Genomic DNA, 20,332 nt, shown 5'->3' with positions numbered 1-20,332 from the left:
TCCATAGATACCATCAGACCTGCTGAGTTTTTCTAGCAATTTCTGATTTTGTTTCTGATTTCCAGCATCTGCAGTTCTTGTTTTATTTATATCTAACTCCTTCCTGAAACCCTTCAATGTTAAACAAATATTTATAGTTGCTCTATATACTGCCTTTTGAGGAAAGGACGCACAATCTTCTGCGGAAAAAAGAGTCCTTATCTCTCTCTTAAAAGAGCGGCCCCTTATTTTTAAGCTGTGACCCTTAGTTTGAGATGCTCCCACAAGAGTCAACGTCCTTTCGACATCCACCAGGTCAAATACCCTCTGAACAAAAAAGAAATAGCTGGGGAAACTCAGCAGGTCTGGCAGCATCAATGGAGAGAGAAACAGTTGACGTTTTGAGTCTGTTATTTGAGTCTGTTCTGAAGAAAAGTCATACCAGCTTCAAAACGTTAACCATGTTTCTCTCTCCACAGATGCTGCCAGATCTGCTGAGTTTCTCGAGCGTTTCCCTGTGTTTGTTTCGGATTTCCAGCATCTGCATTCTTTCACTTTTGTTTCCCTCAGGAACTTATGTGTTTCAATTAAGTCACTTCAGATTTGCTTAAACTCTTGAGGCTACAGGCCTAACCTGCCTCGCCTTTCCTCATCAGGTAATCCATTCACTTCATTTCATTCATTTGCCTTATAACCAAGTGGACATATGTCTTTCTCTCCCAGGTCCACATTTCCAGAAACTAGAAATCATTCAAAATTCCACCATCTTGACTCAAAATATACCGTTCACCCATATTCACTGACAAATATTGGCACTAATACTTATAACACCTCAATTTTAAAATTCCCACCCTTGTTTTCTGCCAAGATGTCACCCCCTCATTTTCTCCGCCCTCTTTTGTCATGTAGAATAAATTGTTGTTCCTTTGGAAATTTGGTATTCTTGTAATTCTGCCGTAATGTGTGCAACTAGGGAATCTTTGACAGCATGCTACTCTTTCTCAGTAATTGTTGTTGTTATTGATTGGTTCTTTACAACCACAAAACTCTACAACCTTCTGCGATTTCTACATTCTTCCAGTTCTGGGGTTTTGCGGATCCTGGTTTGAATTCTTCCTTTCACAATCATGCCTTCAACTTCCTGACCATAAGCTCTGGAACTCCATCCCCACCCCCACCCCAATTCCCCACGCCACCTCACATCCCTCCCCTCCCCACCCCACCTCCCCTCCCCCCACCACCATCACCCCACTGCATTTCCCAGAAGCTCTCTACTACCTCCTTTAGAAACAGAAAATAAGAGCAGGAGTAGGCCATTCAGCCCTTTGAGTCTGCTCCACCCTTCAATGTGATCAGGACTGATTATCCAATTCAGTCCCCTGTTTCTGATTTCTCCTCATGTCATTTGACTCTTTTAGCCCAAACAACTATCCTTAAATCTTTTTATTTCCTTTAGGAGAATCCTCAAAACCACATTTATCCAAGATCTAGTCTAGTATTTGCTTATAGGCTCAATGTCAAGGTTTCTTCTTAATAATGACACCTAAGATTCTTAACTATGTTAAAGATGCTCCTTAAATGTAACTTATTGGGTTACCTAGAGTTTGAGGAGGATTCATGTTTGTGCTTTTGCTGATGGTGCAAAAATAGTTGGGAAGGCAAGTAATGAGGATGACGCAAAGAGTCTATGGAGAATATAAGCTAGTCAGGTAAATGCCCGAATAACTTGGCAAATGGAATGTAATTTTTGATATTGTAAACTTATGCACTTTGGCAGGAAGAGGAGAGGTGCTGAATATTGTTTAAATGGAGAAAGATTGCAAAAAGCTGCAACACAGATGGATTTGTGTGTCTTAGTGCACGAATCAGAAAAAAAAAACAAGTGTTCAAGATCAGCAGATCACAGGGAAGGCAAATGGAATGTTGGCCTTTATTTAAAAATAAATTGCATTTAGAAATAGGGAGGTCCTGTTCAAACTCTAGAAGGCACTGGTCAGAGAATACTGTGAATCGTTTTGGGCTCCTTATCTAAGGAAAAATAGATTTCATTGGAAAGAAGTCTAGGGAAGGAAATTGCCATCTTTACTGAAACAATTAAAACTAATGGTACATCAGGCCAGGTCTTACTCAAGGAGAAAGTTAAGACTGCAGATACTGGAGATCAGAGTCGAGAGTGTGGTGCTGGAAAAGCACAGCAGGTCAGGCAGCATCCGAGGAGCAGGAGAATCAACAGTTTAGTCATAAACCCTTCATCAGGAAAGAGGCTAGGCTTACACTCAGCACGTCAATTCTCCTGCTCCTTGGATGTTGCCTGACCTGCTGCGCTTTTCCAGCACCACATTTAGGTCTTATTCTAGTATTATCATCAATTGGAGTCAAAACCAGAGATAGATGGCAATATTGTAATATTGTACTTCCTTCAATAAGGGATCGAAAGTACAGTAACAACTGGATATTTAAGCAATCGATGAGGAAGTAGATATACAGAAACTTTGTGAAAAATGGGATGTGTACAACTCGTTCAGGACTTTGCCAATTACTACATTAAAATGCTAAATGTAAATGAAGATTTCAATTCTCCCACACCCTTTGCCGATATTTATCTGTGGATTATTGGCACCACATCAAATTAATTAGTGATTTATTTTAATTTGCATTTTGTGAAATATTTTTTGTGTTTAACTTGTATGTTAAAGCACAAAACGGCAGACACTTCAAAAACATGCCAATACCGTAGGTGCCAACAGAGCGCAGGAGCTGGGAACTGAGCTCAGTGTGAGAGTTTAGGCAAGTGCGGGAGGGAGGCATTGGTGTGTCTTGTTCCGGCCACTTTTACAAGAGGCTGCCTTGTGGTCGAGGTGCTGTGGTTAGATCTGAAAGTGGGCCTATGTGATTACTGGCTTTGTTGAAAAGGGCAAGCAGTAACAAGGTAAGAGTAATCTAATACTATTTTCTTTGCCTTAATTCCACTTGTTGTTAAAGGGACAGAGATGGCAGTCAATGGAGTGGTGTGCTCCTCCAGTCCAGATGGAGGAGATCAGGGAGCAGTCCACTGTCCCTGGTGACTATGTCTCTGCAGGAAGTGTGTATGGTTGCAGCTTCTCTCAGACCTCATGAATCGGTTGGAGTGATGGTTGGATGCACTGATTCGACCGCATTTAAAATACTGCGTACTGTTCTGGTTGCCACATTACCAAAAGGATGTGGACACTTTGGAGAGGGTGCAGAGAAGGTTTATGAGGATGTTGCCTGGTATGGAAGGTGCTAGCTATGAAGAGACATTGAGTTAGGTTTGTTTTCATTAGAAAAAAGGAGATTGAGGGAGGACCTGATTGAGGTCTACAAAATCATGAAGGGTATAGACAGGGTAGATAGAAATAAGCTTTTTCCAGGGTGAAGGATTCAATAACAAGAGATCACGCTTTCAAGGTGAGAGGCGAAAAGTTTAAGGGGGATATACGCAGCAAGTACTTTACACAGAGGGTGGTGTGCCTGGAACACATTGCCAGCAGAGGTGGTAGAGGCAGGCATAGTAGATCCATTTAAGATATGCCTGGACAGATGTATCTGGACAGGTGGGGAGCAGAGGGATACAGATGGTTAGGAATTGGGCAGTAGGTTTAGACAGTGAATTTGGATCGGCTCAGGTTTGGAGGGCCAAAGGGCCTGTTCCTGGGTTGTAAATTTTCTTTGTTCTTTGTTCATACAGGAGGTAGAGAGTGTGATGGATTGTACTTCAGGGAGATGGTCACACCGCAACAGTTCAGGAGTCTCCTGTTTTGGATACAGTTGTGGGGAATAACCTCTCTGGAGAAAATAGCAACAGCAGTCAGGTCTGTAGCACAATGACTGGCTCTGCTGTAGAAGAGTGTGCAGCAAAGTTCAAGCGAGCAATTGTAATAGCCAGGAACACACAGGCATTTCCGCAGCTGTGAGTAAGATTCCAGGACGGTGTGTTGCTTCCCTGATGCCAGGACCAAGGACATCTCCGTGTGGTTGCAGCAAATTCTGAAAGGGAAGCGTGAGCAGCCGGAGGTCATTGTACACTTGATACCAACACCACTGGGAGGGAAAGGGATGATGTTGTGTGGAGGGAATACAGGGAGTTAGGCAGGAGGCTAAAAAGCAGAACCTCAAGGGTAATAGTCTCTGGATGACATAACAACATAAGAATCAGGGGCAGGAGTAGGCCGTCAGGCCCATCAAGGTAAAAACAATGACTGCAGATGCTGAAAACCAAATACTGGATTAGTGGTGCTGGAAGAGCACAGCAGTTCAGGCAGCATCCAAAGAGCAGTGAAATCGACGTTTCGGGCAAAAGCCCTTCATCAGGAATAAATTTATTCCTGATGAAGGGCTTTTGTCCAAAACGTCGATTTCGCTGCTCTTTGGATGCTGCCTGAACTGCTGTGCTCTTCCAGCACCACTAATCCCGTCAGGCCCATCAACCTGCTCGGCCATTCAATAAAGTCATGGCTGATCTTTCCATGGCCTCAGATCCATTTACCTGCCCTCTCACCATCACCCTTAATTCCCTTACAGTTGAAAAAATGTCTATCTTAGCTTTAAAAACATTGATGGGGGATGCTGCAAGTACTCCACTGTACAGTGATTTCCACAGATTCACAACCCTCTGGGTGAAGAAGTTACTTATTAATTCAGCCCTAAATCTGCTCCCTCTAATTTTGAGGCTATATCATCTTGTCCTAGTTTCACCCACCAGTGGAAATCATCCTCCCTATCTTATCAATTCCTTTCATCATTGTATATATTTCTATTAGATCCCCCCCCCCCCCCCACCATTCTTCTAAATTCCAGTGAAAACAATCCCAGTCTACTCAGTATCTCCTCATAAGCCAACCCGCTCAACTCCAGAATCAACCAGTGAATCTCCAGTGCACCCCCTCCAGTGCACCCCCTCCAGTGCACCCCCTCCAGTGCCAGTACATCCTTTCTTAAGTAAAGAGGCCAAATCTGCATGCAGTACCTCACCAGCTTCTTGTACAGCTGTAACATAATCTCTTTGCTTTTAAACTCAATCGCTTTAGCAACGAAGGACAAAATTCCATTGACCTTCCTAATTACCTGTTGTAGCTGCAGACCAACCTTCTGTGATTCATGCACAAGGACACCCAGGTCCCTCTGCACAGCAGCATGCTGCAATTTTTTTTACCATTCAAGTAATAATCCTTTTTTACTGTTATTCTGACCAAAATGGATGACTTCACATTTACTAATGTTGTACTCCATCTGCCAGACCTTTGCCCATTCACTTAAACTATCTATGTCTCTTTGCAAAGTTTCGCAGTCCTCTGCACACTTTGCATTACCACGCATCTTAGTGTCATCTGCAAACTTTGACACATGCACGTGACCCCCAACTCCAAATCATTTATATAAATCAACATTGATCCCTGAGGCACACCACTGGTCACTGATTGCCAACCAGAACAGCAATCATTTATCCCCACTCTTTACTTCCAGTGTCCAATCCTCTATCCATGCTAATACATTGCTAATACATAGATTACTCTCGATGCCTCATGCTAGTGAGAATATAAATAGGAGGATAAGGCAGACGTATGTGTGGCTGAGGAGCTGGGGGAGGGATTCAGATTTTTGGATCATTGGAATCTCTTCTGGGGCAGAAGAGGGACGAGTTGCACCTGAACTGGAGCGATGGACATGAACTTTATGAACTTCAGTGAGGCATTTGATAAGGTTCCTCATGGTAGACTGTTTAGCTATGTTAGACCTCTTCGGGAGAACTAGCTATTTGGATACAGAACTGACTCAAAGATAGAAGGTGGTGGTGGAGGGTTGCTTTTCAGACTGGAGGAATGTGATCAGTGGAGTGCCACAAGGATCGGTGCTGGGCCCACTACTTTTCATCATTTATACAAATAGTTTGGATGTGAACATAGGAGGTATAGTTAGTAAGTTTGCAGATGACACCAAAATTGGAGGTGCAATGGACAGCAAAGAAGGTTACGGGATCTTGATCAGCTGGGCCAATGGGCTGAGGAGTTTAATTTCGATAAATATGAGGAGCTGCATTTTGTAAAGGCAAATCAGAGCAGGACTTATACACTTAATGATAAGGTTCTGAGGAGTGTTGCTGAACAAAGAGACCTAAGTGCAGGTTCATTGCTCCTTGAAAGTAGAGTCACAGTGGATAGGACAGTGAAGAAGGCATTTGGTATGCTTTCTTTTATTGGTCAGAGCCCTGAGAATAGGAGTTGGGAGGTCCTGTTGTGGCTGTACTGGACATTGGTTAGGCCACTTTTGGAATATTGTGTGCAATTCTGGTCTTCCTCTTAACGAAAGGATGTTGTGAAACTTGAAAGGGTTCAGAAAAGATTTACAAGGATGTTTCCAGAGTTGGTGGGTTTGAACTACAAGGAGAAGCTGAACAGGCTGGGGCTGTTTTCCCTGGTGTGTCGGAAGCTGAGGGGCCACCTTTTAGAGGTTTATAAAATCATGAGGGACATGGATAGGATAAATAGACAAAGTCTTTTCCCTGGGTTGGGGAGTCCAGACTAGAGGGCATAGGTTTAGCGTGAGAAGTGAAAAATTTAAAAGGGATCTAAGGGCAACTTTTTCACACAGAGGATGGTACGTGTAAGGAATGAGCTGCCAGAGGAAGTGGCGGAGGCTGGTACAATTGCAATATTTAAAAAGCATCTGGTTGTGTATACGAATAGGGAGTGTTTAGAGGGATATGGGCCAAGGGTTGGCAAATGGGAATAGATTAACGCAGAACATTTGGTTGGCATGGATGATTTGGACCGGAGGGTCTGTTTCCAGGCAGTATGTCTCTATAACTCATTGAATCAATATTATGGCAGGGAGATTTGCTCGACCTGCTCGGGAGGGTTTAAACCAGTATTACATAGAACATAGAACATAGAAGAATACAGCGCAGTACAGGCCCTTTGGCCCTCGATGTTGCGCCGATCCAAACCCACCTAACCTACACTAGCCCACTATCCTCCATATACCTATCCAATGCCCGCTTAAATACCCATAAAGAGGGAGAGTCCACCACTGCTACTGGCAGGGCATTCCATGAACTCACGACTCGCTGAGTAAAGAACCTACCCCTAACATCTGTCCTATACCTACCACCCCTTAATTTAAAGCTATGCCCCCTTGTAATAGCTGATTCCATACGTGGAAAAAGGTTATCACGGTCAACCCTATCAAAACCCCTAATCATCTTGTACACCTCTATCAAGTCACCCCTAAACCTTATTTTCTCCAATTAAAACAACCCCAAGTGCCTCAGCCTTTCCTCATACGATCTTTCTACCATACCAGGCAACATCCTGGTAAACCTCCTCTGCACCCGTTCCAGTGCCTCCACATCCTTCCTGTAGTATGGCGACCAAAACTGCACACAATACTCCAGATGCGGCCGCACCAGAGTCTTATACAACTGCAACATGACCTCAGGACTCCGGAACTCAATTCCTCTACCAATAAAAGCCAGTACGCCATATGCCTTCTTCACAGCACTATTTACCTGGGTGGCAACTTTCAAAGATCTATGTACATGGACACCAAGATCCCTCTGCTTTTCTAGCAACACATTTTTCAGCTCTGATCTCCAGCATCTGCAGTCCTCACTTTCTCCCAGATGGGCCAATGGGCTGAGATGTGGCAGATGGAGTTTAATTCAGTTAACTACGAGGTGTTGCATTTTGGGAAAGCAAATTTTAACAGGACTTATACATTTAATGGTAAGGTCCTAGGGAGTGTTGCTGAACAGGGATCTTGGAATGCAGATTCATAGCTCCTTGAAAGTGGAGTCGCAGGTAGATAGGATAGAGAAGAAGGTGTTTGGTATGCTTTCTTTTATTGGTCAGAGTATTGAGTCCAGGAGTTGGGACTGTACAGGACATTGATTAGGCCACTGTTGGAATATTGCGTGCAATTCTGTTCTCCTTCCTATTGGAAAGATGTGAAACTTGAAAGGGTTCAGAAAAGATTAACAATGATGTTGCCAGGGTTGGAGGATTTGAGCTATAGGGGGAGGCTGAACAGGCTGGGGCTGTTTTCCCTGGAGTGTCGGAGGCTGAGGGGTGACCTTATAGAAGTTTACAAAGTTATGAGGGTAAATAGGGTAAGTAGGGTATATGTATAGGGTAAATAGAAAAAGTCTTTTCCCAGGGGTGGGGGAGTCCAGAACGAGAGGGCATAGGTTTAGGGTGAGAGGGGAAAGATATAAAAGAGACCTAAGGGACAACTTTTTCACACAGAGGGTGGTGCATGTATGGAATGAGCTGCCAGAGGAAGTGGTGGAGGTTGCTGCAATTGCAACATTGAAAAGGCATTTGGTTGGGTAAATGAATAGGAAGGGTTTGGAATGATATAGGCTGGGTGCTGACAGGTGGGGCTAGATTGGGTTGGGATATCTGGTCGGCACGGACGGGTTAGACCAAAAGGTCTGTTTCCATGCTGTGCATCTCTATTACTCTGTGACTCTAATTAACTTAGATTTCAAAACATTTATCTGAAAATTTCATGCAGCATTGTACACAATGAGCCTCCTCATTCAGAACTTCCATCCGTGGGAATTATTTTAAACTGGAAATGATGAGCACGGCTTATTCAAACCTACGATGTGGAGATGCTGGTGTTGGACTGGGGTAGACAAAGTTAAAAATCACACAACACCAGGTTAGAGTCCAACAGGTTTATTTTGGAAGCACTAGCTTCCAGAGTGCCACTGCCTGGACTATAACCTGGTGCTGTGTGATCTTTAACTTTATTCAAATCTAATCACACTTCCTGGATTTGAAGGTTTTTTAATGCTCCCCCTGAATGAAGCTTTAGTTTTTGCTGGGTTTAACGTGAGCAATTATTTGATCAGCCTCCAATCCTCAAATGTGGGCTGTAAGGAGGTTTATATCGACCTCATTGCAGGGTCTTTATTCTTTGCTCATCCTGAAATTGTTGCTTTGTTATAAAACCCTTTGATGTTTTATCCTTTGCAATCTCTGTTGTAAAAGGGACCTATTGCTTTGTGAATACTGTTTAATTTCCTTTGTTTTCACTCCCTACAGCTGTGATCAAAGGCCTGTTATTCAAAAGCCTTATTTTAACCTAATGGCCCTTTCAACATTTTGTATCATTAATGCCAACTGGGGTTATTTATTTGTGAATTTATTCATGCCTGTCCTTACGGAACACAATGCATTCAGCTCTGAAAATCTTGGTCTTCAATGTTATCGCTGTGATTGTGGTCAACAGATAGCATTGCAGGCACATTGCTTGAACCCATTCAGTCTGCATCAATTAGAGTCATCGTCACCGAATCACAGAGATGTACAGTGTGGAAACAGACCCTTTGGTCCAACTCATCCACACTGACCAGATATCCTAAACTGATCTAGTCTCATTTGCCAGCATTTTCCCATATCCATCTAAACCCTTCACATTCATTTTTCCATCCAAATGCCTTTTAAATGTTGCAATTGTACCCACGTCCACCACTTCCTCTGACTGCTCATTCAATACACGTACCACCTTCTGTTTGAAAAGGTTACCCTCAGGTCCCTTTTAAATCATTCCCCTCTAACTGTAAACCTATGCCCTCTAGTTTTAGACTCCACTATTCTGGGAAAAGGACCTTCGGAGCAGAAAAATCGACATTTCGGGTAGGAGCCCTTCATCAGGGCTCGATTTTCCTGCTCCTCGGATGCTGCCTGACCTGCTGTGCATTTCCAGCACCACTCTAATTTTGACTCTAATCTCCAGCGTCTGCAGTCCTCACTTACACCTGGGAAAAGGACCTTGTCCATTCCCATCATGATTTTATAAACCTCTGTAAGGTCAGCCCTCAGCCTCTGACACTGCAGGGAAAAAAAGCTCAAGCCTATTCAGCCTCTCCCTATAGCTCAAACCCTCCAACGCTGGCAACATCCTTGTAAATCATTTCTGAACTCTACCTGTCTGTATCTGCAGTTTTTCTTTCTTTTGAAACTGTCACCCATCACACCCCCTGGTTCTTCCTGTAAATTCTTCATTGCCTCTAACTGTCGCTTCAACCAATCCTTGTGACCCAACAGGATTTGCAACAAAAAACTTTTACTGCAGATGTAATCTCCAGGAACATTGAAATTCTCTCTGATCTCACACATCTGATAGGAAGACCACATCACTCTATTATAGCCATCTCTGCACCTTTAACAATCTACAGACCCAGAATCAACTCAAAAGACAAATAAAACTCACTTTCTCAAAAACTCAGTGTTAGCATAATCTTACTGCATGAAAACACTACTGTAGGATAACTTAATACCTAACTTTTATATTAAAAATTAAATAAAAATACAGCTCTCAGTAAAACATTAAAAAAAACCACACCCTATTCACTTTTATAGATGTACTAAAAAAAAGTATAAGTTTTGTAAGTCTTAAAATCAAATGCTTAGCTGATCAGGCTCTGAAACCAAGAGTGAGTCACAGAAAGGTTTGTAATTTCATAGTTGGTCAACTGTGCAAGTGTACTGTTTGTTCCTCTAACTTGTCCATGTGGTCACTCTCCTGAAATGTCACCTCCTGCTGTCTCTGTTTCATCCCGTTTAAAGTATCATTGTTTTTTATCTTATTTTTAAAGTTCCAAAAAAAAACCTACAAAAGCAGCAATGACTGCTCCAAGAAAACAAGGAAATTGGCTCCAGCACTTTGAGAAAAAAAACTCAAAAAAAGAAGCAGTTTGTTGTTTATTTGTTGTGTGGTTATATCCTCTCGTGACCTCCAAGGACATGTGATAAGTGCTGGAAAATGGGATGAGGCTAGATAATTTGTTTCTGAGCTGGCACAGTCCTGATCAGTAGGAGGTCTTCCTTCAATGCTGTTATACTTTGTTTTGCATGTCCTTTACATTCTCAATATCTAAGTGGAGGATTGTGTGGAGACGTGTGTGTGTGTGGGGTGGGGGGGCATTCAAAGGGGCAGAAGAACAGAATAGGCATAATGGGCTGAATGGCCTTCATCTACTCTACAATACTATGAATTCTACGATTCTATGAAGCCAATACCAATGAAACCTTACATTAAAACAAAGAACTACATGCACACAGATCAAACACTACCTGTAGACCAAGAAAAATATTAACATTTCAGGTTACAAGCAAGAAACAAGAATGGGCTACTCAGCCCTTCAAGCCTGGTCTGCCATTCAATAAGATCATAGCTGATCCGATTTTTATCTTTTATCTCAACTTTCATCTGATCAACTTTCATCTCCTTGGCCATCAAAAAGCTCTCTACCTTTGCCTTAAAAATATTTATATGTTTTGCATCCCCTGCCTTTTTAAAACCTTTTTTTTATTCTCTCGGGGAATGTGGGTGTCATTGACTGGGTCCAGCATTTATTGCCCCTCCCTAGTTGCCCCTTGAGAAGGTGATGGTGAGCTGCCTTCTTGAACTGCTGCAGTTCACATGAGGCTTCATAGCAATTGAGGAGAAAGTGAGCACTGCATCTGCTGGAGAGTCAGAGTCGAGAGTGTGGCACTGGAAAAGCCCAGCAGGACAGGCAGCATCCAAGGAACAGGAGAATTGACATTTCGGACATAAGCCGAAGGGTGCTGCCTGACCCGCTGCACTTTTCCAACGCCATGCTTTTCGACTGTTTATAGCAATTGATGCAACTAAGTGGCTTGTTAGGCCATTTCAGAACACAGTTGAGAGTCAACCATATTGTTGAGTCACATGTTCTGCATTGCAGGTAAGGATGGCCAATTTCCTTCCCTGAAGGATGTTAGTGAACAAGGTGGGGTTTTTTTTCCTGGCAATGGCTTCTTGCTCTTTTGTAGATTTTTAATTCCAGATTTTTTTTGTTGAATCCAAATTCTACCATCTGCTGTGGCAGAATTTGAACCCAGGCCCCTACAATGCTAGCTGAGTTTCTGGATTAATAATCCAGCAATATCATCTTTAATAGGAGGGTAATTCTAAATAGGTTTAACCCTCTGGTTCACCATCTCTGTCTTAAATGGGTGACCCATTATTTTTAAACAATGAGCCTACTTCTGGATTCTCTCTCAAGAGGAATCAACCTTTTCCAAGCCCACCCAGTCAAATTCCTACAGGATCTTATCAGTTTCAATTCCATCACCTCTGACAATTCTAACCTCCAGAGGATTCAGGCCTAGCCTGTCTAGGCTTTCGTCATAAGGCAATCCATTCATTCCAGGGATATTGCTGGGAATGGAGGGTTTGAGATACAAAAATAGACTGGGAGTTCAAAACTAGGGGAGCATGTTTTTAAGAGGATAAAGATTTAAAAAGGACATGATGGCAACTTTTTACACAGAGAATGGTTCGTGTGTGGAATGAACTGTCCAGAGAGAGTGGTGGATGCAGGTTAACTTACAATGTTTAACAGACATTTGGAAAAATACATGAAAAGGAAAGGTTTGGAGGGATATGGGCCATGTGCAGGCAGGTGGAACTAGTTTAGTTTAGGAACATGGTCAGCTTAACTAGTTGGGCCAAAGGGTCCAAAGGGTTTGAGGAAAGACATTCTGGCTATTGAGGGAGTGCAGTGTAGGTTCACGAGGTTAATTCCCAGAATGGCGGGACTATCTTACGCTGAAATATTGGAGTGACTGGGCTTGTATACCCTTGAGTTTAGAAGTCTGAGAGGGGATCTGATTGAGACGTAAAAGATTATTAAAGGATTGGACACTCTGGAGGCAGGAAACATGTTTCTGCTGATGGGTGAGTCCCGAACCAGAGGACACAGTTTAAAAATAAGGGGTAGGCCACTTAGAACAGAGTTGAGGAGAAGCTTCTTCACCCAGAGAGTGGTGGGTGTATGGAATGCTCTGCCCCAGAAGGCTGTGGAGGCCCAGTCTCTGGATACTTTCAAGAAAGAGTTGGATAGAGCTCTTAAGGATAGTGGAATCAAGGGTTATGGGAATAAGGCAGGAACAGGATACTGATTGAGGATGATCAGCCATGATCATAATGAATGGTGGTGCTAGCTTGAAGGGCAGAATGGCCTACTCCTGCACCTATTGTCTATTGTCTATTATCTGTTTCTGCACTGTATGACTCTATGAACCTTCTCTGAACTGTTCCCAATGCATTAACATCCTTCCGTAGGCACAGTAGACAATTATGATTTCTTGTGAGAAGGGCCAGCACCGTGGAGTTTGGATAAGTATTTGAATGGAGATAGTATGTGGACTTCTGGGGAAAAGGCACTGGGGAAGATAGCTGGTGCAGGCCTGACGGGTCCAATGAGCTGCATCTGTGCTATAAGACTTCTGTGATCCTGTTGGCATGGTATGGGACTGGAGTCACACATATCCTAGTGTGAGGTCAGCAGTGTGCCTTTCCCAAAAGGACTTGATTTGTATTAGTTGGATTTCCATGACAACACAACAATTGAAACAAAAATGCTGGAAATACACAATCGATCGGGCAGCATTGTGGGAGGGAAATGGACTTATCAGGTATTTTAGTTTCAATGTGGTGACAAACAGAATATGGAAAGAGACATGAGAACCACTACCAGTGAATCAGAAACCCAGCCAGAACCTATCAGGTTCGAAAGAGATCACCTGTGATCTGCTAGATTGCTGCTCGAGATAGCTGTGTCCTGCCCCCTTCCCCAAATATTCTGGCCAGTCAGAGGTCAGCTGCTGCTGTGAGTTGAGAGTGTGCTGCTGGAAAAGCGCAGCAGGTCAGGCAGAGTCTGAGGAGCAGGGAAATCGACATTTCGGGCAAAAACCCTTCTTCGGTAATTGAAGTGCTGATGAAAGACTTTTGCCCGAAATGTTGATTTTCCTGCTCCTCAGATGCCGCCCTGACCTGCTGTGCTTTTCCAGCACCACACTCTTGACTCTTCACTTTTGCCTAGTTGCTGCAGTGAACCATTCCAAGGCAACAGAGCAGTGCAAAAGCAGTGGGCACAGGAGGTGTGGGCCTTCCAGGAAGGAGGGGGAGATCACCGGGTTGGAAAGGCTCACAGTGTGAGGTGAGACAGATGCAAGATCAGGAACTGGCTTTGATACAGCTGCTACATCTTTGAACCCAACTGTAACCCAGATTAGGGGCAGATTGAGAGATACCCCACCCCTCCCTCTTACCAAACCCAACAGATAGGAGGGGTCATGACACCCATCAGGAAGGCAGTCAGTCTGTCAGTGTTCTCACTGTCTCAGTCATTGAGGTGGCATGAAGAAACCCCTAACTAATCCCAAACTGACCACTTCACATTCTTGATTATGAGTGGAATGCAAATCCTTTCCTGATCAGAACATAATTCTAGTGGTCGACCTGAGAAAGTAGCTCAGATCTTCTTGATGTTAAGCCAGCTGATTATCTTCCCTCCTGACTCCTTACCCACTGCTTCCCCCAAAGGGGAAGATTCTGCTCAACTCTTTTGGCCTGATCAGTCCTTCGATTGTGGCCTATGTTGCCTCATTTCTAAATCCGATTTCTCAATCTTCACTCCCCCAGAGTGAGGTGGATGCTGGGACGTTGAGTAACTTTAAGGAGGAGATGGAAAGATTTTTAATTCGTAATGGGATGGAGGGTTATGGAGAGCAGGCAGGAAAGTGGAGGTGAGGCTGAGATCAGATACAATCATGTTAAATGGTGGAACAGTGTTGAGGGGCTGAATGGCCTACTCCTATTCCTAATTCTTATGGTATTAGAATTCATCTTCTGTTTGAAGGTGATGAGCGCATTAGCATTTGCATGGTAACAGTATCTACACTGGCTGGAATCATCCACTACTTTACTCTTTGTTTCTGAAGAAAACATTTTGAGAATGTGAATATTTAATTAGGGTTTTAATAGAGCAGGCAAGGGAAAGAGTGTATATCACACATATGTTGTTAACTAGAGGATGCAGGCTTCAAATAATAGCAAACAAAAGCCAAAACAGGCGACAGTTGGTTCACTCAGCATTTTTAAAACATGTATTTGCGGGATGTGGGTTTCACTGGATGAGTCAACATTTATTACCCGTCCCTAGTTGCCCCTTGAGAAGGGGCACAGTCAACATAGGTTAATGGGCCTTTTTAGTACTAAATGTGTTTCCTTTGTACTGGGGACATGAAACTGACTTTTTAAATATTACTCTGGTAGGAATTATTCTCATAAAAAAAACCCTTACATACTGATTGAGAACAAAAGGACAATGTATCTTCACACATACTTACCTACAATACATGGACTGCAGCAGTTCAAGCTGCATATTTTTAAGGTGAGAGAAGCAAGTTTTAAAAAAATATATGAGGGACAATTTTTTTATGCATGGAGTGGTTCGCTTGTGGAATGAACATCCTGAGGGAGTGTTGGAAGCGGGTACAATTATAATGTTTAAAGGACATCTGAATAAGTACCTGAATAACAAAGGTTTGGAGGGCTCAGAGCATGGAGGTGGGACTAGTTTAGTTTGAGGTAATATTCAGCATGAATTGGTTGGACTGAAGGGTCTGTTTCCATGACTCTATGGCTCTCTATAACATTACTAGATCGAGATCACAGCTATTACAGTTATCTCACGTAAACAGCCACAGAATGAATCCCACTCATGACGCTATTGTGTATATGCAACTGACAAGGTGATATTTTGGCCATTTCATGCTGCTCTTGGATTGAAGTGTGGAACATTCTCCCTGAAATCATGATTAGCAAGCATTGTTTTCTAGAACCTGGTGGAGATATCAAATTAACACACAGCAGCTGCACAGATCGATACACTCATTATTTATGACAGGGGAAGATTCGCTCTGTTTCAATTTCACAGGTACTGGAAAGGCAAGACTCAAATACATTTTATTAATTACACATTGCAATTTATTCTTCAAAAGCCAAGCAGACAAATATCTGTTTAAGAAAAGATGAAAGTTGCTAAGGATACATATAGGGATAAAAAGGATTGTGATATCTTCATTCACAGTTAGTATTGAGATTATTGACACCATCCTAAAACTATTTCTAACTTTTCTCACAGACAAGGTCTTCCTGATATAACTCAAAGAACTGTGGGTGCTGTAAATCAGAAACAAGAATAGAAGTTGCTGGAAAAGCTCAGCAGGTCTGGCAGCAACTGTGGAGAGAAGTTGAAGTTAACATTTTGGCTTGAGTGAGCCTCAGTGCCTGAGGAACTTGTCCTGAAATATTAACTCTGATTTCTTTCCATAGATGCTGCCAGACCTATTAAGCTTTTCCAGCAATTTTAGCTTTTGTTTAAGAAAGGGGCATTGATACTGATGGTGGGAGGTGGAGAAAGCATGGAAAAAAGAGTGGGCAGGCAGAAGGATTGATGATATGAAGCCATGGGAGAAGAGAAGCTAAATAGGAGATAACAGGCACCGTGAGTAGTTGAACATGGGTTGGCCATGTTGAAAGCAGCCCATCACATGACAGGATCTGGGGTTGTGGGGGTGGGGGGTAATAGACATGGAATAAAAGCAAATTACTGCGGATGCTGGAATCTGAAACCAAAAGAGAAAATGCTGGAAAATCTCAGCAGGTCTGGCAGCATCTGTAAGGAGAGAAAAGAGCTGAAGTTTTGAGTCTAACTGACCTTTTGTCAAAGCTAGACAAAGCTTTGACAAAGGGTCAGTTACACTTGAAATGCCGTGTTCATGCTCTGAAATTGTTAAACTTGATGTAGAGCCCTGAAGGCTGTAAGGTATTGAAGCGAAAATAAATGAGAAGGAAAATGGAGTTGAAGATTATCACAGCAGCTGCAATTTTACTGAATGAACTCGATGGGTTGAATGGCCTACTCCTGATCCTCATCTTATTAAGATGGAGGAAACGTGAATGTGTGTACTATTGTCAATCTATTGAACATCATTTCAGAATTGGATTACCTATAATGAAAAATGAACATCACTTTCATGAGCTTTATTATTTATTTGCAACTTTTATTTTTAGCTTTAAAGATACAATGCAGCTCCAGTTCTTCTGAACTCCTGAATGAAACTGGGGGCTATATTCTCAAATGTCGCGGTCCACTGCTTGTAAAGGTAAGATTCTCTACTGGATTCATCAGAAATTATTCATATATACCTTTAGAACCAAAACTTGCCCTTGCCAGTAGCAAGGAAGGAGTTCTTTCAGGATTGTCAGTGAAATAACTTCACAGAGGCTGGTATCCCATTAACCTTTATTGACACACGAATGGTCCTTGACTTTAGGACTGGCTTGTGTACAGTCAGGCACCAGAGTGTCAGTATCCCTAACACTCAGCATTTTTATATCAGCCAGGACTCCTTGTTTGGACCAGATTAACAGTCCCAATCTAGGAACTCACGTTCTATGAAGTCTAGTTGGCTGACCTCCAATACAATTACTACAGTCAGACTACGCAGAATGTAATTTATAGGAAGAAGCTGGCTTCCAACACTAATCTGCTCACACCTTCTAAACCTCACCACTGCCGCCTTCCCCCCCAAAGCTCCAAGGAATGAAGCTCCTAAACGGCAATAGGAACCTTACCACAGGGATGCTTAATTCCAAGGGAGACATTTAATCAATACGGTTGACCTCAGAAAATCCCATTCCTGAGTGTTCCATTAGATTGTTCAATCCCTGGAAAGATTTAGGTTCGGGCAGGATTGGGTTTATTGGTGAGATGTCAGAGGAAAGGCTATACTCAGCTTTTATGCCTCTGCCTTACTGAGACCTTGACTATTGCTCAGGCACAAAGCGCCTTTTATCAAAGGATCTCTTCCATGGGAATGGTCGGTTGAGTTTGCTTGTATTGCTTCATAACCTGGTGAGTCCCCCCTCACTGCTGGTGAAATAGTGAGATTAGGCTCTTATGTTACAATTAATTTTTTTCAAAAAAGTTCATTCATGGGATGTGGGTGTCACTAGCATTGTTGCCAATCCGGATCTCAGAGGGCGCTTAAGAGTCGATCACCTTGCTTTGGGTCTGGAGACACATGTAGGCCAGACCAGGAAAAGATAGCAGATTCCTTCCCTAAAGGACATTAGTGAACCAGATGGATTTATATGACACTTGGCAATGGTTTCATAGCCACCATTAGGCTCTACATTCCAAATTTTAATTGAGTTATTTTAATGAGTTTTATTGAATGCTTGTGTTCCTATGAGAGAGTGATAACTGGGTACTTGATTAGTAAGGGGATCAAGGATTACAGGAAGAAGGCAGGAGAATGGGTTTAAGAAACATTTCGCAAATGACCAATGGCAGAGCAGATTCAATGGGCTGAATGGCCTAATTCTGTTCCTATATCTTAAAGTCTTATGGTTGATATTCCACTATCTGCCAAGGTAAGATTCAGACTCATGTCACCACAACATTACAGAGTATCTAGATTAGTAATGAAATTAATTGACAAGAGAGCTGTTATAACACAGAGGCCACTCTGCCCATTATGTCTCTGCAATAGTGCAGCACACCCTCAGTACCACACATTAGTTTGACTTGGTGAACAATGTGGAAGACACGCCTGCTCCGAACTTATGCTGAACCAGTGTTGGGCTTAAAACCAGTTTCGCAAAACTGGGAATAATCATATCACCCACTAAATCCGTGTCTCAGTGGCTGCAATTCCTTTGGGCAGAAAAAGATTTTATTGGAATGATCTGTAGGCCAAATGTGCGTACCACATCAGTGAATCAGCAGGCCATATTGTGTGGTTCATTCCCAGGGGGAGAAAGCTAAAGATGGTATTAGTGAGAGCACACAGCTGGCTGCCACTTTAAGATCCCTGGAAGGCTCAGCTGTTCCGAAATTGGAAATGTTGCAACTAATTGCACCATTTGCAGCTCAAAAGAAGATACACATGCTCCCCAATTACTGCTGTCAGCAGAGATCACCCTCCGCAATACTGTCTCTCTTTCAGACTGCTTTTACTTGGCAGGGAGTTTGTACATTTTTATCAAGAGTAAAATATTTTACTGGAGACCGGATGCCTGTGACCTTGGGCTATCTGCTCCAGCTGGGTGCTTTCTGGGTCTGCTCCCCACCTCCCCACCCCCCCAGCCCTGGATCAGTGAGAATTTATCTTCAAGCCGAACTCTGGTCTTCCCTCTTACCAGGAACGGGTAGTGTCCCTACAAGGACAATGATCTCTGGCCTGCAGGGTGATGTGGTACTGCCTACCTGTAAGCAAGGGCCCTTACATGCAAGGGCCCAGAGGCTCTGGAGCAGGGAAGAAGGTTTCTAGTAATTCCCAGGGTCCATCAAGAGAGCCCAGGCCTCAAGCCAGCTCTTGTGGAGATGGGGTGGGATACTGGGACAGAGAGCTTTTGCTCTGCGAACACCTGGTGGCCCTCAGCACCCATCTCTTCTGGCTTCTTGACAGAAACTCCCCATCCCTATTTACTTTCAGCAAATTTTCTGGGATGCTTTCAAGAACCATCTGGAGATAGATACCAATTCCAATAGACACACAGCCATTTTGGAAGGGTTAGAGCTAAAAGATCTGTCGATGCTGGAATTGAAGGTAGACAAACAGGAGGCTGGAAGGATACAGCAGGCCAGGCAGCATCAGGAGGTGGAGAAGTCAACGTTTCAGGTCTAACCCTTCTTCAGTCATTCTTCAATCGACATCTCCACTGCCTCATACTGTCTGGCTTGCTGTGTTCTTCCAGCCTACTGCTTGACTCTTCTGGAATGGTTAGCAGCCCTGAAGTAACTTTATGCTGTATCCAGGCTATCTGTCTGCCTGCATTGTGGTTAGAATATCATCGCTTGCAGAGAATGGTTTAACGGTACAGTTAAAAAATTGGAAGACGCTGTGCTGTCAGAATGAACCCCAATTCAGTATTAGTTTCCGATTAGAACATAGAACATAGAACATAGAACAATACAGCACAGAACAGGCCCTTCGGCCCACGATGTTGTGCCGAACTTCTATCCTAGATTAAGCACCCATCCATGTACCTATCCAAATGTCGCTTAAAGGTCGCCAATGAATCTGACTCTACCACTCCCACGGGCAGCGCATTCCATGCCCCCACCACTCTCTGGGTAAAGAACCCACCCCTGACATCTCCCCTATACCTTCCACCCTTCACCTTAAATTTATGTCCCCTTGTAACACTCTGATGTACCCGGGGAAAAAGTTTCTGACTGTCTACTCTATCTATTCCTCTGATCATCTTATAAACCTCTATCAAGTCACCCCTCATCCTTCGCCGTTCCAACGAGAAAAGGCCGAGAACTCTCAACCTATCCTCGTACGACCTACTCTCCATTCCAGGCAACATCCTGGTAAATCTTCTCTGCACCCTCTCCAAAGCTTCCACATCTTTCCTAAAGTGAGGCGACCAGAACTACACACAGTACTCCAAATGTGGCCTAACCAAAGTCCTGTACAGCTGCAACATCACTTCA

At 43.2% G+C, this 20,332-nt stretch overlaps 1 protein-coding gene across 1 annotated transcript in view; it reads left to right on the top strand.

Annotated features, from left to right (window-relative positions):
- LOC140479490 (atrial natriuretic peptide receptor 2-like) overlaps positions 1-20,332 on the top strand; it is a 103,373-nt gene that overhangs the window by 75,016 nt on the left and 8,025 nt on the right. Inside the window, exon 22 of the mRNA XM_072573323.1 lies at positions 16,897-16,988. Within this exon, the coding sequence (XP_072429424.1) occupies positions 16,897-16,988 (92 nt within the window). The remainder of the gene's footprint in view (positions 1-16,896; positions 16,989-20,332) is intronic.

This window comes from Chiloscyllium punctatum, chromosome 7 (genome assembly GCF_047496795.1).
Source record: "Chiloscyllium punctatum isolate Juve2018m chromosome 7, sChiPun1.3, whole genome shotgun sequence".
Lineage (NCBI taxonomy): Eukaryota > Metazoa > Chordata > Chondrichthyes > Orectolobiformes > Hemiscylliidae > Chiloscyllium > Chiloscyllium punctatum.
Note: the sequence above shows the minus strand (reverse complement) of the source record. Positions and strands in the feature narration are given on the sequence as shown.